The sequence below is a fragment of the Gasterosteus aculeatus genome, chromosome 20, assembly GCF_964276395.1.
Source record: "Gasterosteus aculeatus chromosome 20, fGasAcu3.hap1.1, whole genome shotgun sequence".
In the NCBI taxonomy this organism is placed as follows: domain Eukaryota; kingdom Metazoa; phylum Chordata; class Actinopteri; order Perciformes; family Gasterosteidae; genus Gasterosteus; species Gasterosteus aculeatus.
In genome coordinates, this window is record NC_135707.1 from 4,263,893 (window position 1) to 4,283,234 (window position 19,342).

The following is a 19,342-nucleotide window of genomic DNA, read 5'->3' on the forward strand; positions in this document are numbered from 1 at the left end:
CAGCTTACGAACAGTTTCAACTGATAACACTTTTATTTATCAGGATCAAATCATGCGGATACAAAAAATATGCACATCTGGCAAATTTAAGTGGTGCTCGTACCCCAAAAATGTAATTGTACAACAATACGGACCGACAGGCGCAGCAAAAAAATCCAATAAGCCAGGAAACAGACGACCGTGTGACTCTCCGAGCGCATTGGCATCACACCTGGAAAGCTCTGAAATTGAAGCAGATATTGATGCGATTTACATTTATTAATTCATAATGTTATCAAGCGAGGTACCTTTTGACACGAGGGAGAGAGGTCGGCATCGGTCACCCGTACGACAATCCGTATCCCGGCGAAAAATAAGATCTAAAATCTCGCTCCTTTAGAAACCTTTTGTCTGTCTGAGGGAATGAGCGCTGAGCATCAAGGCTCGGGACCAGCTCGCTCCCCCCGAGCTTTAAATACAGACACTTCCAAGTCCTTGACCCAAATGCAGACTGCGACACGATAAGAGAATCGGTTCCCTTTTGCTTCACTGGTACACTGGTACCGTCTCCAAGTACGGCAATTCAATGTTTGTCGTCAATTCCACCACAAAATGGAGAAATCCTCAAAAGAATACAAAATACAATACGTTTGAGAAACAGAATTCAGAAATCACACTTCTCCAATGTGACTTAAACAATTGGACCGATAATGGTCGAAAATGTTTAATAAAGATGAAATAATCCGATGATATAATTAAAGCCCTGAAAATGTGTGCTGCCTTCAGCCACATTCAGGCCAACATACCAGTCTGCAAGAAAGGCCTCGCGCTGCTCACGAGCACAGAGATATGAGGGCAGAACCAAAATAGCTCTCGTGCCCTGAATTCCACCATAAAGGGACGGCCAACGGCGCCCAAACAGTGCTCGGTGTCCAAATGACGTTTGACTTTTCTATTTGAAGCGGACTTGCACTCAATTGAACAATTGTGTTTTTCTCCATATCAGTGTGACGTGATACAAATCTAAAGAGCTATTTGTAAAATAAAAACCATGTGAAGCGGGTCGGAGCCGGTGAGGCAGGCGTCTCCGTTCTCTGCCGTGTGTCCTGAAGGACCACGTCATCGCACCCGTCTCTACGTCCCGCTGCTGATAAGAAGCTCAAACTGGAAACAACAAGCTTTGTGTCTTTCGGAGGCGGGACTTGGTCTGCTGCCAAACATTGTTTGGACTCTTCAGCACGTATTCTTTTGGTCTGGGTATATTTCACTGACACTGAAGAGATGATCTTTACAAATATACAAAACGGTTGTCACGTATTCCTTTTTAATACAGTACAGACGATGCGTAGCCAAGTCCAGAGCTCGTGCACTGATTATATGATGCTCACGGCGTTCACTGCGGGCCGCCCAAATGTTTTTTTTTTTTTTAATAACCTCACTGTCTATCAAATACGATTTGAGAGGAGAAACCCGCCTGGGTCTCCTCTGTTTGAGAGACCTCAGGAGGCCACCGAGGACCCGTTGCTCTTAGGCAGCTTGGCAGCATTGGGCGCTGGGTAATAGCGCTGGTCGGGGCGGGGCTCCGCTGCGGGAGGGTGCCCGAACAGGAACGTGTGCTTGTTTCCGCCGCCATTGTCTCTGTGGTGGCCGTGCCTGCTTGGTGGAGCGGAGGCGGGCGGAGGAGGAGGGCCCCTGGAGGTCTGGCGGTTGGCGGAGGAAGGAGGGGGCGCCGCTCTGGGCGCCGAGGCGCTCTGAGGCCGCGACGCCGGGAAGAGGAAGGTGCCGTTGTTGGCGTTTTGGTTCAGGTTGGTGTCGGTCCGTCGGGGCTCGGCCGTCTTGGGCGGCGGGATTGGATCCGCGCCGCTCGACGCTCGCGCCAGCTCGTCTTTGAGCTGCTGCACCTCGCGGGCCAGCCGCTCCACAGGGTGGGGGTGGTTCGCTGAGACGGGGTGGGAGAAGGCCTGAGGAGGGAAGCCCACACATTATACCTTTGACCTGCATCATTTCCAATGGCCATCGGGGGGGCGAGTGTGATGGCATAGACGCCAATGAGAAAAGAACCCTACTGCTCACTTGTTTATTCCCTCGGTAAACGTTGTAAAAGTTTTGGAGTTCATTAGTTTAGTAAATCACGGCCTAATTAGGTTAAGCGACAATAGAGAAGTTTCCGTCTTCAAATGTCTTTGCCCTCGTTCGGTTGTACTCCACCATCACACGTCTGGTTGCAAATACAACACAAGGTTAGTTTTGTTGTGTTGGAATGAATAACATGAGGATCTGGTCCACAGCTCACAGTGATCAGCACATCTCAGAGACGCATCTCTTGAGCAGGATGTCGCCATGTCAAGAGGATGTGACAACGCAGATACGTAGAGGCTTCCGGATGCTAAGTGGGCCAAATTTAATTAAAAAGAATCACGTGGAGGATCTGGCCCACTTGACAAACCTGATGACACATCCGCACTCAGACAGTGAACCCTGCGACAGTGATTAATGCTGCCAATCTGATGCATATCGTTAATTAAATAAAGTGGGCTTTCAACTCGTGACTTAAACATTTACCTACTTCATAATGTAAATACTAAATGTCAAGTAACCCTGATTTTGCTGTAAAAATTCATCATCAGCACATAATCATCCCAACCGACGATTTCCTACAAGCTCACATTCAATGATTTGAATGTTTAGCTGGTGAGTTAAAAAATAAATTAACTTTAAAAACTGAGTTGAGTTGATCTGGATACGTTAGCCGGTGGATTAAGAATATACAGAAGAACAGGCTGTTTCTATTGAGATCATGATTTAGGCTCGTTGGCATGCATACTTCCCCTCCTAGGACCCCTGAGATAGATCTTTATTCAACCCACAAGCTAAAGAGGAGATTCCCTTTCCTTATGGACCCCGGATGCTCCTGAATCACTTTGGGGGACAAGTCCCTCGTACCTGTGCGTGCAGCGCCCCCCGGAGGTAGCACTCCTTCCACAGGCCCATGCAGGGCCCCATCAGCAGAGGCAGTAAGGGCTCGTAGGGGTCGAGTGGTCCCTGGGGGGCCGAGGTGGACGTGACGCCTTGGGGAAGCTCCGCCATGGCCCAGGCCTTCAGCAGCCTCTCCAGGCCGGGCACGTTCTCCGAGGACGCCGCCCGCCGGTGGCTCTTCTTGTAGACGCCCGAACTGCCGGCGCGCCAGGGGAGCAGGTTGACGGGGCAGGAGAAGGTGCCTCGAGAGAGGAGGAAGACGGAGCCGGGGACGGTGTCGGACGGCTGCAGGGCAGATGTGGGAGGAAATGGCACACGAGTCAAACTTGTAGTATCTTGTTTAAGTAAAACAATTTAACTTGACCAAATCCACTCTGAGTTCCAAGCGACTGCTGCGTGACCGCCACAAGAGGGTGCAGGCGACCGTTGATAAAAACAACTCGGTGGAGTTCCCACCGGTTTAATAGCAGTGAGATCTCTGTAGTGTTCAGGCGATGCAGGGAGTCTTTGAGTAGGTTGAGTCTGGGAGATCTTTCACCAGCAGGAAGCGAGAGCGGACACACACAAAGTCGTGCTGGAGGATGTTGATGTTGTTGTTGTCGGGACACGTGTTCACAGGACGGCCTTTTTTTTACGCGGACGTACTATTTACAGCCCGCTTCCTCTTTGCAAATGCAACACAACGGCAAAGTTTACCCATTTTTTTTTGTTGTTGTCATGGACAACTGCCTGCAGGCGGCCGCGGTGGAACCTAAAGGTCACTACTAGTTACCCACCCTGTGTGTGTCCGGGTGGGTGTTGAGGTTGCCGTTGAGCAGCGGTTGGAGGGAAGGGATCGGGGGGACGGGTTGGGTGAAGCGGTCCCGTCTGTGCTTGCTGTACTGCAGGGACCAGTCCCACACCGAGGGCAGAGGGGGGTCCGAGGGATCGGAGGAGGAGTCCACGTCTCTCCAGCCGTTGACCGGAGTATAGGACTGTCCGAGGTTCTGGGTGGAGTGGAATATACATTTTCAACTTTTCTTCCGTCTGCAGCAGATTACATTGTAATGACTTTAGAATGAATAAAGCCTCCCTGCTTATACTCCAATTATAATGATGACACAATAGAGCTTCCAAAATACTCTCAGGTGTCCAGTACCTGGGAGCGTTTGCATCGCTCTCGCTGGCAGTTGGCCAAGAAGCTGGAGAAGAGTGGCAGGTGGATGCTGTCATGCAGGGCCAACAGGAAGTCCTCCGTCAGCTGGAAGCGAGTGGGATACTGGGACGAGAGCTGCCAAACACAGTCCAGGAAGAGAAGGAAGACGGGGGCCTGCAGGGACGGAGGGAGCAAAGAATCCCCGTCAGTCAACCTCACAGGTGCACATAAATAAAAAAAGTTCAATTACATTCAAAAATACAATAAATCAAGTAAACCACAATATGAAAGACGGAACCAACATGTTCCAACATCTGTCGGCTCGTCCCCGGCCGGCCGACGGGACCTCTCACCTCCTCTTTGTCATTGTCGCGGTGGTAGTTGATGCGGCTGGAGAAGCGGTGGCCGGCCATCACCCACTCCTTCTGCACTAGGCCCTGGAAGCCGCGCTGGGTCCGACAGTGGGGGTCGCACATCACCTGCACCAGGCTGGACACCACACAGCCCATGTCCCGGTCGTCCGCCTCTGTCACGTATAACGCAGGGTGAGCACATACAGGAAGGTCTTTAGAAACCTCTGTGCCGTTACTTGTAATAAATAAAATAGAATCCCTGTGGCTGTATTGGTGTATGACTGATGAGGAGTAGAAAATGTCGATTGGACAACTTTGCAGAAGTGAGAATGATGAATACAAAAAACCCAGTGCGAAGCAGCCAACAGGAAGAGGATGAAGAAGCACGCCGAGAGACCAAGTTCTCAGTAGTGACTCATTTCTGCAGAGGGTTATTTATGGCGGATCTACTGCTTCAGAGAGACTCGGCCCGGGATATATGAACGTCGTTACGATGTTAGGACGCTTACAGCTGCAGAGCGCCAGAGAAAGTTGTAAACATCCTCAGCTGAAGACGACCATTGTTTGAGCAGGCGCTGCCGCGTCCGTCTCGGAGCGTTTATGAATCCACCACAGGAAGCCGGACCAGATGATCGGATACCAACAAATGTCAGGAAATAGATTCTACTGCACTTCTGGAGAGACACATCTATAAATGCACCATGACGAACCCAAATTCAACAGTCAGCAACAACTTGAGGAGGAGAAAGCTGACTTTGCAAACAGGAGCCACAGCCAGACACTCTGAGGTCACTCTCACTGGTTGACCGGGTGCGACCAGTAGCTTTCCCCCGTTACCTGATCCAACCCACCGCCAGATGGAGATCAGTTGACACCTCTACTCCACAACAAACCACAGCTAGCATCTTAGACAACAAAGACAGTACATCACACCCTCAGTCAGGAGTAAGCGCGAGCTGTGGGATGATGAGCCGATTGCTTTATTTATAGTCGCTATGTTAATTACGTGTTAACGGTGCGAAAAACACGCTCCACCTTCCACAGGAGCAGCGTGTTCTTTGCACCGTTTTGTCAGCTTCTAGTAATGAACAGGCATAGACCGACGTTCACTAGTCCTGTTCAAAGGTGAGATTTCACACACACTTTTTGTACCGAGGCCGGTAAATTAACTGATATCTTCATAATACGTTTTAATTTCATGGGATAGATCGTTTCTGTGAGCTCGGTGTCATAACTCGCGTTCGGATGCCCGATGCCAACACAGCCCGGTGCAGCCCGGCGTGGAGGCCTATTGACGTGTGCATGTCGGCTCATTGGAGTGTGCCAGTCGCCGGTACGTAGCTGCCGCCGGGCCTAATGTGGGACTAATGAGAGGCGGCGCCGTGAATAATGAATGGATTGAATAATATGAGCCGGGGTCCGGGTCACGTGACTCACCTTGCAGTGCCACAGTCAGGTGACCGCCGCGGAGCAGGCAGGCGACCTCCGAAGCTTTCCTCAGACAGGCCCTGGGGAGGCAGAGGCATCAGACCCCAAAATACTGGAACCACCTACTGTCACACTTCTAATGTTACATGTAAGTTGGTGCATTGAAAGGATCAGTTTTACAGCAGTGAAAGTGAAAGATGAATATCCAGGAGGAGGACGGACCTCATGGCGGTGGATTACCTGGTGTAGTCCAGCCAGTGGGTGCTCTCCAGGGTAGACAGCCATCTGTCATCAGGCACTGAGACGGATGTGGAGATGTCTAGAAGCCAAAACAGACCATGATCAGATATTTTGGGTGACAACGTGTCATCTTCTCCATGCTGTGATGAAGCATTACTAAAAGCTCTGAAGCAACGTCGTCCTTTCTAAATGCTGTAGGCTCATTTGGAAATTTGAAATGTAAATTCCTTTTTTGTTCTGAGTGGTGTCGACAATAAAATCAGAACATTTCTATTCTTGATGAGACAGTCTAGCTGTGGCTGACAGAGCAATACTCACTATTCATTCACTACTTCATACTAAATGCCAAAAGCTACCTCCATAAAACCATGTGAGCCGTTAAATTGGTGACCTTTACACGTGGTCTGTGTGCAAAAGAGAGAGAGAGAGTGTGTATGTGTGTGAGAAAAGGTCAGCGTTTCAGGCCCAGGGACAGCAGTCGTAGACGGCCGTGACTTTGGTCATCTCTCTGTTGAATCAGCCATGGAATGTGCCGCGTGGGCCGACATGACAATAACAAAAAAAAAAAAAAAAAGGCCGTCACCAAGAAGCCCGCGAGCTGCCGGTGTTAAAGTTCACCCCCTAAACAACCACGTACACAGTGATGTAATTATAGAGTTTTTAAATGTACGAAGAGAGTAGCAATTTTGGCATTACCATCAGTGGTTTGACAACTTGACTCTTTGAATAAATAAGTGACTTAAAGCAGAAAACGTCACTTTGTTCCGTCGCGTCTCTCAATCAAAGGACGACCAGGTGAGCCGAGCTTTATTGTGAAAGGAATTTATGACGGCGTCTGGCAGACAACCATAAGACAGCCGCATTAAACCGACTGTTTCCTGGATTAAAATGACGTAGGCAGAACAGACTCGTCCACACCTTTAGGTAAACGAACAGTTGGACCCTTTAGCCCGGCTGCCTTACTCCACAGAGGTTTATGTGACCAGTGAATGACGCTTCCTTCGCTTCAATTCGCTATTTGCCCGAGTTTGTTTTTTCCCCCCCCTTTTGTGGTGTGTGTGGATGCGTATTTGCTCAGTTGGTGTGTGCGCGTCTTCTCCCCACCTCCCAGACAGAGGGCGCGCAGGCGGCCGTGAGACAGCTGGATGTCTGCAGGGGACGGCAGCTCCTCGTCCAGCTCCACCACCACACACAGAGACGACTGGCAGCCAAACAGGATCATCTCCAGGTTCCTGCACAACACACGCTGCTGTTGTTAACACACACACACACACACACACACACACACACACGGTAGGCTGTCGGTGGCTTTTTAGTCACGTCTTTGTGAACACTGGGTTTCGGCTCCAAAAGGCTTGAAGTCAAGTGGCTTTAAGAATAAGAGGACATTATGATATTCTCAGTAGTCTGTTTCAGGGCCACATTAGCTGTGCACGAATGAAGTCAAGTTCACTATTCTGACTAAATGCTGTTGTCTTAAGATTCTTTAACTGCGGCCAGCAGATATTTCAGAAAGCACCGTTTCCGCAGGTTGGTTTTCCATCAAACAACCCTGCATCTCTACAAGGCGATTCAAATAAACTGACTGATTTCATTGCCGGAGGTGGTTTAGTGGCACAACAGAGTGTGTGTGTGTCTCTTTCTCTCTCCCAGAGAGTAGCGGAAAATATTTCACGAGTCAATTAAACACACACTTGATGTCGTCTTTCTCGTGGTAGATGTTGTTCTGGAAGCCGGCCATTCGCAGGAGATCGCTGCCTCGAGGGTGTCGCCAACACCAACGCTGCAACGCACAGTTCCCTCCTGGTTAATAACACGTTCCACATTGTTACAGCTCCTTAAACGCACTCACGCCATCAGTGTTGCATCTCGTAATTGGTCTCACTGGACTGATGATGAGTAAAGAAAAGATGTCGCACCCTTTTACACGAGGGATGATTTAGTTTTTTCTCAAGATGGAAGTTTTGAACGTTTCTCAAAGCAAGGAAATGTTTAGTCAAGATGCGTTGAGCCACAGTCCCCTGAAGCTCCGTATTAAATCAAGTGAAAGGGATTTTGTTCAAATCCCTCTTGTGACTGTAAACCGCTCAAATATTCCTTTCTACTGGTTGAGACGCCATAAACACTGTTTCACTGGGTCGTTTCTTAGCACACTCACTGGGATGCGTCCTTCATGGAAGTGGGCGAAGCTTTTCTTCAGCTCCGTGTCCAAAACCTTCTGTGGAACCACGATGGATCTTGGCAGGCTGACAGGAAACAGAACGAATGACTAGTCGAGGATGTTTTATACATCTCAGAACGCATCAGCTGTGGTTTACACTTGAATCTGCCTCATATCCGAGAGACGTATTCAACACAATGCACCATATTAAAGCTTTAACGCATGGGCGGAGACAACGACGTGTGGGGTTGATTTTACCTGGTGGACATCTCGAAGCGGTCGTTGACTGAGCTGACCCTCCAGCCTGTGGCCCCGCACCTCTCCAGCTCTTGCTCCCAGTCCGAGGCCGACTCAAACCAGTTCATGTGCGTGTCTCGCCGACGGTTGCTTAGAAACTGCTTCATTTCTGGGAGAAAGAAGAATATCGTAGTCTAAAAACGATTATTTGGATTCATGCAAACCCCACGGCCAGCTGTCTCACCCTGAGATGTATCGATGGAGACGAGCAAGCGATTTAATTACATCTGAAACTGATAGAATCTTTGCAAAATCCCAACGTTAAGAGTTGCGTCGTCAGCGCACTGACCAAACACTTGACCCGTGGGGCAGAGTTTAACTTTAGGTCATCTAGTGACTTGTTCCGGGGGAGGGGGCTGCATTATTTATCCCACTCTGACAGCCTTGTCAGGCTGGCGTGACTTTAACAGCGTAGTGCATCGTACAGACGGGCTCATATTACTCTATATGGTTGCTTAGCAGCAACTGGACGTAATCATTTTGTAAAGTGTTTCCTGGCCCTCTGAAGCACCGAGCTGGATTCCCTCCCTCCGATAGCACGGTATGAGATTTAATTACTTTGGTTTAATCTTTCAGAAATGGAAGCTTTCCAATCACTGTCGGAATCGGCCCATGCACAACAATGAGCCCCAACAATGAATTCAAGGACAGCGTTTTCTTTGAATCATAATAATAGGCCAGAATGTTTCTAAGAGAGGACGTGAAGCTCCTCGTGTCCTTCTGCTCTGCACTGAAAACGTTACATTTACTGCTTGATATTCAATTCAGTCTTAAGCTGTAACATCTTGTCCGGACCGTATGGCTCAAAAAACATATGAAAGACAGAGTTGACGTTTTGTGTCAAGCAGCATCGCAGGTACATTCTGTTCCTGCAGAGTGAAAATGAAAGTGAGAACGGACTCGATGAAACATTAAGGCTTTAGAAAGCAAGTAGAGCACATGACTGACGGTCTTTGTTCCTCACTTTGCATATGCACAGAAGAAAATTAATAAATTTGGATCTTTTTTTGTGTCATAAACATCCAAACAGACCAACGCGTAACGCTGTGGTGCCTTAAAACATCATGTAATTTCCTACATGCATTATATCAAATATATTTGGTCCAGGTATTATTATTATTAGTCCAGTACAAGAAAGCAAAATGAAATGAAAATCACAAAACATTTGTCCGATATTGAACTACCCCTCCGTGTCCACGATGACTCGACGTGGCTGCAGGATGACAGACGGACTGATCTGCATCACTGTAAACGAGGCTGAACGCATTAAGCGACTCACCTACGCTCCCCAGGGCGGCGTTCTGGAAGGATAAAACGGAGCCTGGTTTAGGAGGCTGGTAGGTCTTGGCGATGGTGTAGGTTATCTGAGGAGGGAGACCACAGCGAGTCCATCAACGCGGCAAAGGTCATCAGCTTTCAACATCAATGTCTATGGTACGGATCAGTCTTTGGGCTCCGACAGGATGACAGTAACCAGAGCCTCGAATCGAAGACAACACACAATACACCCCGAAAGACGCCGGCACGTGCAAATATTTGCAAACCCGGGTGCACACTTCTCTAGGATAACAATTTGGAGAGTTGCAATATGAAGGCATACAGCAGGAAACACTGAAGAACCAATTCCTCTTAATAAAAAAGAAGAACTTAAAATAGTTGCCTTAATTGCTAGACCAGAGGACGGACACACACCTCGATGACTTGTGCGTCAGGGGTGAGGCGGTCAAACAGGAAGCAGATGACTCGCAGGTCCCTGCAGTAAAGCACCAGCTCCTCTGGGGTGAACTTCAGGGAGGAGTTTGGGGTCACCAGCTTGGTCCGGTTCGGGCCCACTGCAGCACAAGCCGGCCGATTACACACTGAACAGACACACGGGTCGAGAGGCCAACGAACACCTGGGTACCCGTTACAGTATCTGATGGGGTTAGCTAAAGCATTAACAGTATCACAGCAGCATAATCAGAGTGTCACATAAGAGTCAATACATCCGTATGAAATATGTCCCCAGCAGTCTTGAGTATTGTGTGCATACATGAAGGTTTTACTCACCAACCACAACCTTCTCTATGGATGCCAAAGCCACATCATGATCTCCTAACAGCACGGGATCTGCATTGTCCTGCAACATGTCATTTAAAATAAATAAACAAAGAAAAACACAATGTTAAATGTAATTCAGATTTTTCTCCTTTCAACAAACAAGAAGAACGCCGAGCCGGTGCGGCACAGTTAACATGAGGACGAGTATCTCCTCAACGGCGCGGCTCAGAGGGACTCACGTCGGGCTTGGGACTGTCCTGGGGGACAAAGGCCACTCTGAAGTGGGTACAGAAGAGGGTCCCAGACACCCAACCCCGTCCTTCCCTGGCAGTCAACTTCTTCCTCACCATGACGGCTCGCTGGAGCACGCACTCGCCTAGCGGGGGGGGCAAAGGGAGGGGGGTTAGGGGGGGTGCAGTGGTTACAGGACCGAACTGATGGGTAATTTCGCATTGTGCGGGTGCGATCAAGTGAAGTGACCCAGTGTGCATCGGCGGGGGATCCTCAGGAGGATAAACAAACAGGAAGAGAGCAGCGAAACAAGCGGCGGCGTGGACGTTTGCTGGGGGAGCCGCTGGGATTGGGTGTAACAAATACCTACAAAACAAAAGGGCAAGATGTTGCTTATTGTGGAAAGTCCGCAGGCCACAGAGGATGAACCGGGAGGAGCAGGAAGAACAACAACACCCGCCGTCAGTGACATATCAGAGTTACGTTACACCCATTTTATGCTGGTAAACAAGTGTCAAATCAAAGAGAACATTTCAGCGGCAGGTTTCAACGACGGGAAGCTTTTGTAGAGATAAAATCAGGAATTACTTTCCAAAGGCATGGCAGAACACATAACAGTCCCTGGGTTATCTGGTTCAAAGAAAAGGCCAACGAGGGATGATGAATAAGAGAAAATGAGCGTCATCTAATATATGGGCTACTTTAAAAGTTGATAAGTGGAAGTGTGTGCTTCAACAGGACTTTATTTACTAATCTGCTGATGCCGGCATGGATACACATTTCGGCGTGAAGAGGGAGGTTGAAGTAGCATTTGAAATACCAGGACAAAAGCTTCCAAAAACAAACTTCACCCAGAGAAAACAGATGTGAATAAACACTTTCAAAAGGGAAAACGGCTTCACACACACACACACAAATACACACACTGGTGAGACAGCACATTTCTAACTGTTTCCAGCAGGAAAACAAAGCCGTTGCCTGCTAGAATGTGGGTTTCCATGGCAACAAGAGTCCAGGTTCAGGTAGCAAGGAGAAAATGGTCTTTCTGGGCGGAACAAGACGAGCGTTTGGCCAGACACATGAAAAGGAAAATGTTTTCACACCGGCCAGAAAAACCATGAAATAGTAGGAGGGAAAAACTGCCGGTCCCTCAAAAACTAAAAGAAGAAAATAATCTGAGAGAAAAACAAAATTCCTTCGCTGCACATGTGGAAAGAACTAGCTTGGTCTTTAAAAGTGAACACGGTGGATTGGCAGGCTACTCGGCTTAAAAAAGCCTTTGGGGAATAGCAGAACACAAACAGGAAGCAGGCATTTTAACACATGAAACAATTGTTGGTGCTGTGAGAAAAAGATGAAGGAGGAGTCTTCATTTCCAGAACCATCGTTTGCTGATTGGACGCGAGGAGTTGAAATCTCAGGACGTACTCTGTGATTAAGCTCCTTCCCAAACCACGCACGAAAACCCTCGGCTGGCCGTCTCAGTCAGACGCGACCACACGTGGTCCGGCGACGCTGATCACGGGTGAACCCTTGTTGTCCTTTCAGAGGCCTCGTCTTAATGTCTCCCCATGGGTGCAACGAAGCCCAAATCGTCCACAGTGCAAGACTAAACATTTTCAGGGAAAACCTTTTGTAAAAGCAGTTTGCTCTTTAATGTTTCAGCTGCATCTGTTGACGTTGTGCTCGCTGATGAGGAGAGAGAGAGAGAGACAATGCAGCCGAGAAGGATTTCAACCACATGTCTCCGCTTTATCTCTTTTCTCTCACTTTCAGTTGGCGGGCAGGCGCAGCGAAAAGATTCGGTCCCTCGGTTATTCTCCCCAACGAGGAGGAAGGTCCGGCCCATCGTAAAGTTGCTCTGTAATCGCTACGCTTCACAAACCAGATGTGCGTATGAAAACTACAACAACAAGGTGACACACGTGATGATAATCACGAATATAGAGCTGTGGTCTCCAGCAATCGGCGAGCTAAGAAGCTGATTGACAGCCTTTTAATCCCACAGTAACACGAGCCTGTGGAGAAAGGGGATTGTGACGTTGCTCTGAAGGGGGTCCTGGACTCTTGGCATTGTGTGTGAATGGACAGTATACAGCCCCCCCCGCCCCCCCCACAAATTGAAAAGGTACATGATCTACCTATGGCTGCCGGAGCTTTCCTGACCCGATCGCCCTCCCGCGGGCCGGCTCGGTTTCTGCGCTCCTGTGTCCCGGGTGTCACATGAGAGCGCCACGGAGAGCGAGACGGGACGATGTCTGCGAGCGCATTTCTGATTTTCAGATTCCTGTGGTTTGTTCTCAACTCGCCGGTGGACGAGGACGACTCTTTGCTTTTATTAGTCCTCTCTGAATTACACTACCATGCAACAAAAGCACCACTGTGTTGTTATTCACGTGAAGAATGTGTTTACGCGGCGTGGACTGAGGAGCCATTATTCTGCGGGGTACGTGCCCGAAAGAGAAAGGGAGGAAGAGGGAGAGAGAGAGAGAGAGAGAGAGAGACTCCACCAGTGCAACGCGAGCCCTTTCCCTCCGTGGAGTGACGCTGACTCGCGACTCCTTTGTGTCTCAGAGTGAACTTGGTCTCACAAATTGTCTCCGCACTTACTCCGCAGAAGGTGCACAGAAGCCAAAAGGTCAGACTCCTAAGAAGAAATGTCCAATATAAAATAAAGTGTTCACAGCAAATTATTAGCAAGTCATTTGAGCTCTTTTCTCTCATTCGTAGAAGAGGGGGAAGGACAAACATGCTGCCAATACACATTCACTTCTTTCTCTTTCTTAATATAACGCAGGTTAATGTTTCTAATCTAAAAGGAGATGTGGGGGGAGTGGGGGGGGGGGGGGGGGGGCTGTAGCGAGGCAGAAAGTTAGCAGGGTGGTGTTGGAGAGAAAGATGAAGCTGAAGGGGTAAATGACAGTTAACCTTCCACAGTCAAATGTTAACGACGAAGAATAGGATCTGTGTGTGTGTGTGTGTGTGTCTGCGCGCGTGTCTGGAAAGTATTTGATGAAAACACACCGCTGGAAAACCAATTAACTGACTAAGTGAATGAAAATAAGGAAGGAAGCATAGTTTGTATAGAATATGTGTGTGTGCAGTTTGTGTATAACTAAGCATGAGTATATATATATATATATATATATATATAAAAAAAGGTAATAATAAACCCCCGTCAAACACACACACACACACACTAATTTGCGGTAAAGGGTGGATAAGATTCGCCTCTCATGAGAAACTGCAGCAGGGTGTTGCTGACCCAAGAACGAGACCCGGCCAGGCTCTTATTCTCAGGAAATACCAGAGTCTGCAGCAGCAACGGCCTCCTGTGGCTCTGCATCACCCAGCGGACCACCGGGGTTCAGAGGGCAGACGTCAGACTGTCTGCAGCCGCCCTCACTGCAGCAGACGGCGGCTGCAGTTTAAGGAGTTGTCTCACGCTCTGTAACGCGTCACAGATTAGCTTCTCCTCAGAAAATGCCAAAGCACCTGCTCGGACATGCCTGGTCTTTCAGACCTCAGAGATCAGTGACTGCAGCGGCGATAATATCGAATGTGGAAGGTCGTAGCGAGTGAGAGTAAACCCTTAATCGTTACATAGAAAAGCACAAACCTGGTAGGCAGCGCAGCCCGAACACATCCCGACTCCTTACGTTGACGCCGCTTTGACTCAGCATCCTCTCCTGGAAGAGAAACGGCAGACATTAGCCGGCTTTAATAGGGCAGTCCGAAGCGACTGCTTTTACTTTATACAGTGGATGCCGTGTCATGCTAAGCTAAGCTAAGTGGACTCTTTAAATTGTTTATTCGAGACATCCAATTTTGTTTTACGTCATCTGTTCCACGAGCAACTATCCGGCCGCACGGCTTTCCATAATCCCCCTGCAGCTCACGAGCACATCTGCTTCCCATTAACGTCCCTGCGCCCCCCCCCCCCTCATGCAGGCAAATTACATTTATCGCCTTTGAATCCCTGACGCGGGCCGAGGAGCCTGTGGCTGGACAGGTGGGGACGGAGCCAGTGCAGGAGCAGCGCGAGGGCCCCCGGGTGCACGTTGAAGAGAACCGCGCCGCTCGATTGACATCGCAGAGTCAGCAGCGACAACAATGACTCCACTCATTCCACTTCTGTGTCAGCGGCCTGCTCGTGAAAACCAGAGGCTCTACGCCCCCCCTCCCCTTTCCACCCCCCCATGAAAAGAAGTTAACAAAGAGAACCTTTGCTCTTTGAAAAGGCAGCAAAGTCACTCATTCATGGCTGGTTAAGTGACTCTGATGATGTTATTGTGGAGGTTTTAGTTCATACACATATGCTGTAAACTGCTAAACTATATATATTTACCACATAATACGAGCACTAGTAATGTAATATGGGAACGTTAGCTCTGTATTCTCACGTATAGCTTGGAGTTCACCTGACATGTAATTAAAAACAGCGCAATTGTTCCACTGGCCAAACTAAAGACTGTGAGCTGCGTTGGTAAAACGAGCCGTTTTTATTATTCAGCTTTACACGACGTAGCTTCCGCCTGCCGGAGCTTTGTTCGTTTTTTCCAATCTGGCCTTAAAATGTTTTGAGCTTTCCCTCCCCATCAGCACGCACAGCAGGACCGGCGGGTGAATTCCTCCCTCTCAGAAGATTCCCTGGAGTCTGGTGTCTTCCATCTGTCCTCACAAGGTCCTCTTGACTGGCGGACCCGAGGTCGCCAAACACAAGGTGAAGTGCCGCGGGTTTGAATACGTACAGCATGTGTTTAGGGCCCGTAAGTGGGAGGAGCTTCCTCGCCAATGCATTTCCGTGCGAGATACGGGCGTTCTTCTTCCACCACGGAGGGGAAACGGGCCGCGGGGATAAGGGACCAACATGAAGCGACATCTTGGCGTGACGCTGAAGCGATGCTGCCGTCGTCTGTGAGTCACGCACCACTCAAAATACACATTTCCAGGGCCGTGTTTAGGATCTGGCTTTAATCTCTCTCTCTCTCTCTCTCTCCCCTCCCTCCATCCTCAGGGACTGCGGCCAAGGCTGATTGCTATTTCCACTGCTCATGGCGTCCCTCAGACTTCTGCGGCGTCCTGGAGTGGGCTTTGTTGCTCCTCCGCCACATGATTTCACTGGATTTCCTCCATTGAATTTCTTCTGTGGTGGGTTAACATCTGCAGTACACACTTTGAGACATTTGGGGGAAACAGAGTCTCTTTACTCTGCCTGTTTATTTGGGCTCTTTTATTAAATATCCGGCTGGTTTACTTATTTAAGATCGGCAGTAAAAATGGGCCGAATGGGGCAAATCGCTCACATCTGCTTCTCTTGATGAAGCATATTGGGAATTTGGTTGTGATTTCTTTAGGGTTCCAATCAAAATTGCCTAGAGGATAGGATTTTCAAACCCAGACTAACGCTCAATTATGAATATCTTTTTGCAGGACCATCTGAAAACACACTGGGGACCTCGGATGTCACGCTTCTCTTACTGCGATGTGCGTTGTTGCTTTAGGACTCGTGGAACAAACTGTTCGCTGCGCATTCATCTGCATGAGGCTTTTTTCATTTCCTCACATGGACGGGGACGGTCATGTGGCAATGGAAACTTGGTGGGAAGGAAAATGACTCCTCATTTTTAAGCATTTCCTCTTCAGAATAACATAAGACCTCTTTCATGTCTACGGACACAAAACTTCACTGTAGAAGTAGAATCTACATGACAGAAAGAGCACCGGATACCCCCCCCCCCCCCAGAAACGTCCCTACAGTGAGCATTGTGTAGTACACAACTGCATCCCTGTAAAAGCTGCATTCTGTCCTATGGGACAGAAAGACCAGAAGAGACAGAAACAGAATCCGACATATAGGCTGAAATATAAATCAATGTTTCATGAGGTGGGAATTCAGACGGTTAATATTTTATGAGCGAATATCTGCATCGCGCCGTGGTGAATATCCAGCTTTTAACCAATTTCTCGGCAATTAGCAAATATTCTAAAATAAGGATATATTTACAGCTGCGTCTGGCTTCTTATCCATTCTCTACTATAACGACATTAATCTAGACAGGTAAGTACTGGCTTCATTAGTCGTATCCCTGCTGAATGACTGCGGTTAGTCTTCTCATAACAGTGTCTAAATGCTCAACTGGGCGGGTTCAGAGGTCATATGAAGAGGAGGATAGCGTAAGAGCATACGACCTGTGCGAGGCTGTACCGAGGCGCCATCGCGCTCACAGTGACAATGCTAACGCAGTGATGCCTTGCAGCATACGGTTGGTCGTGATTGTTGCTTAGACGGCACCTTCGACATGTGTGGTTTGGATTGAAATGTCGCTCTGCTGAGGAGGGTCGTCTCTCTCCCGACGACTCAGTTCCCACGAGTCGGATAATCAGAGGCGTTGCACACGCAGGAAACAGACAAAGGACCTGGCCTTTCAGCCCTTTGACAAGTGAATAGAGCACCTGGTGAATTATCGCCCCGGCGTCTGATCAATACACCCTGTGAAGGGACCATGAATCTGCTCGGCGATTACGAGGAGCCCATTGTGGTGGTGCTGCAGGAGCGGGTGTGGGCGACCGCACCGCTTTTGGCCCACTCCCCCCCCATCGGGCTGTGATCGTCGGCCGCGCTGAGAAGAGCTCAGACGAGCCCTCTTCTGCTATTTTGGTCTGCTTCTGTGGAGCTTCGTGCCTTTTATGCTGACTGCTTCAAAGCTGGCTGGGAGATGCAGATCGGGCGACTCCAAGGGGACGCAGGCCGCGGCTTCCTCGAGGAGGCACTGCTGCCGTTTTTGAGAAAACAAATCCGGAATTGATTAGTCACAAATCCAAGCCACTAAATGAATATGAGCTGATTTGGCTGCAGCCCTTTCATGATCAATGCCGTCCAAACATGACTCTGGGAGTGAAGAAGAGAAGATCCTTCGGTACGAGCGAAATGCGAAGCCATCTATGGCGATCCAGCCCAGCGTTTTCCTACGCACTTTCCTAAAGGGGTCTCCACATGCTGGTGGGAGTGAAGACGCACAGGAGCGCGTGGGTGGCCTGTGCGTCTAATCCACGCAGCCTACGGCCACATCGCCACGTCTTTGGGCTCGGGCCACGTTCTCATACACACACACACATGGGATTCCTGCTCGTCTCATCGGGAGGTAATAGAATTCAAAACAACGCCTGTACCTCCCAAACGCGGTCTCCATGGCGACAGCCAGATGTTGTGCACATAACCCACCCCCACTCAACATGCGAGCCTCGCCTGAAGGCCAGAGGCATCTGTTACCGTTTTCCCCCCGAGGCCGCTGGAAATAACCAGGGAGACAAAAAATAAAAAAGGCAGCACAAAGGCTTCGTGAAGCCCCCGATAGTAATTATACATGGGGGGACGAGGGGGGGGGGGGGGGGGGGTGCAGCCCTAAAACAGGAGACCAAATGAACGAATGGGGTCACGGAGGATTGTCTGGGGGGGGAGACACCTGAACTACCTGGATGTGCATCATCACCGCGTAGCTTTGATTTCAAGCTGCACCAAAGCAAAATGGATCCAGCACGAAGCCAGAAACCAAACGTCAGATCAGAACTGAAGGGTGACAGAATGACCCGTTAACGTCACTATTTTACATTTGAAACGACGAACAGACTGACATTTGATGTCACACTCAAACGCTCCAGTTTTTGATGCCTCTGTCTGTGTTTAAACGGCGTTAAGTGACGTTAAACGTTTCTCCAGGTGACCGTTAAGGTGAGCTAACGTACCCGGGGAGCTTACCTTGATGTCCGGGAGCATTTGTCTCACTTTGAACGTGGTTTTAGATCCCGTCAACATTTTTGGACGAAGGTTCAACTCGACTCGAAACAAAACAAATTGGGTGGAGCGATAAAAAAAAAGAAAGAAAAAAAAAAGTGAGATGTAATAAGCTAACTTGGCTAACGGTCGGAGGGAGAAGAAAGGGTCCGGAGTCCCCGGTAACGGTTCGCCTGTCTCACCGGGCTGCTGCTTGCGAGGTGCGCGTCGTGGACCGGCGAGCTGTCGGGGCTTTTTCTCATCGCTCCGAGAGCTCACACCGCGCAGAAGAGTCCCCGGTGCCCCGGTGCTAACCGGTGGAAGTGAGCTCCTCGGCGAGGAGACGTGTTCGCCGTAACCGCGGTTTTCCTCCACCCGTTCGGGCTGTTTGTTTATCGGCTCGCGGTAGTGAAACACACTGGGAAGGGGGGGGGGAGAGGTGGGGGAAGCCAAGTGCAGCGGTGCAGCTTCTTAAAGGGCCAGTGCATCTGACACGTAAACAGGGAATAGAGATGGGATCTGGATCGCAGAGTCCAAAAGGTAGTCGGTTTTTCCCCGCTTTCAGGGAAGCCCTTGAACTCAGCACCACGGAACTTTAACACTTAACGTAGTGGGGGAAGAAGCGGCTCAATGTTACACGTAATAGTGAAAGCCCCGCATTAAAACAAGTGAAAGTACATCAGCAACATGCACCTTTAATGAAAAAAACACTAGGTATTGCTGTGCAA

At 49.2% G+C, this 19,342-nt stretch overlaps 1 protein-coding gene across 7 annotated transcripts; it reads right to left on the reverse strand.

Annotated features, from left to right (window-relative positions):
- Positions 1 to 14: 14 nt before the first annotated feature.
- On the reverse strand, positions 15 to 19,122 carry mtmr11 (myotubularin related protein 11). Of its 7 annotated transcripts, none has more exons than XM_078094568.1 (17): positions 18,600 to 19,122; positions 14,460 to 14,529; positions 10,849 to 10,985; positions 10,619 to 10,688; positions 10,262 to 10,401; positions 9,849 to 9,933; positions 8,531 to 8,678; positions 8,270 to 8,357; positions 7,806 to 7,894; positions 7,216 to 7,343; positions 6,112 to 6,190; positions 5,881 to 5,951; positions 4,444 to 4,616; positions 4,094 to 4,264; positions 3,732 to 3,941; positions 2,923 to 3,240; positions 15 to 1,940 (listed from the first exon to the last, which is right to left on the reverse strand). In XM_078094568.1, exons 1-17 carry the CDS (start codon positions 18,654 to 18,656, stop codon positions 1,479 to 1,481), a joined length of 2,496 nt encoding a protein of 831 aa, XP_077950694.1. In that variant the 5' UTR covers positions 18,657 to 19,122; the 3' UTR covers positions 15 to 1,478. The 7 variants fall into 7 exon arrangements, with proteins under 7 accessions (XP_077950694.1, XP_040022208.2, XP_077950698.1 ...); XM_040166274.2 differs by having other exon boundaries at positions 18,818 to 19,096; XM_078094572.1 differs by having other exon boundaries at positions 10,849 to 11,206; positions 18,818 to 19,080.
- Positions 19,123 to 19,342: the final 220 nt, after the last annotated feature.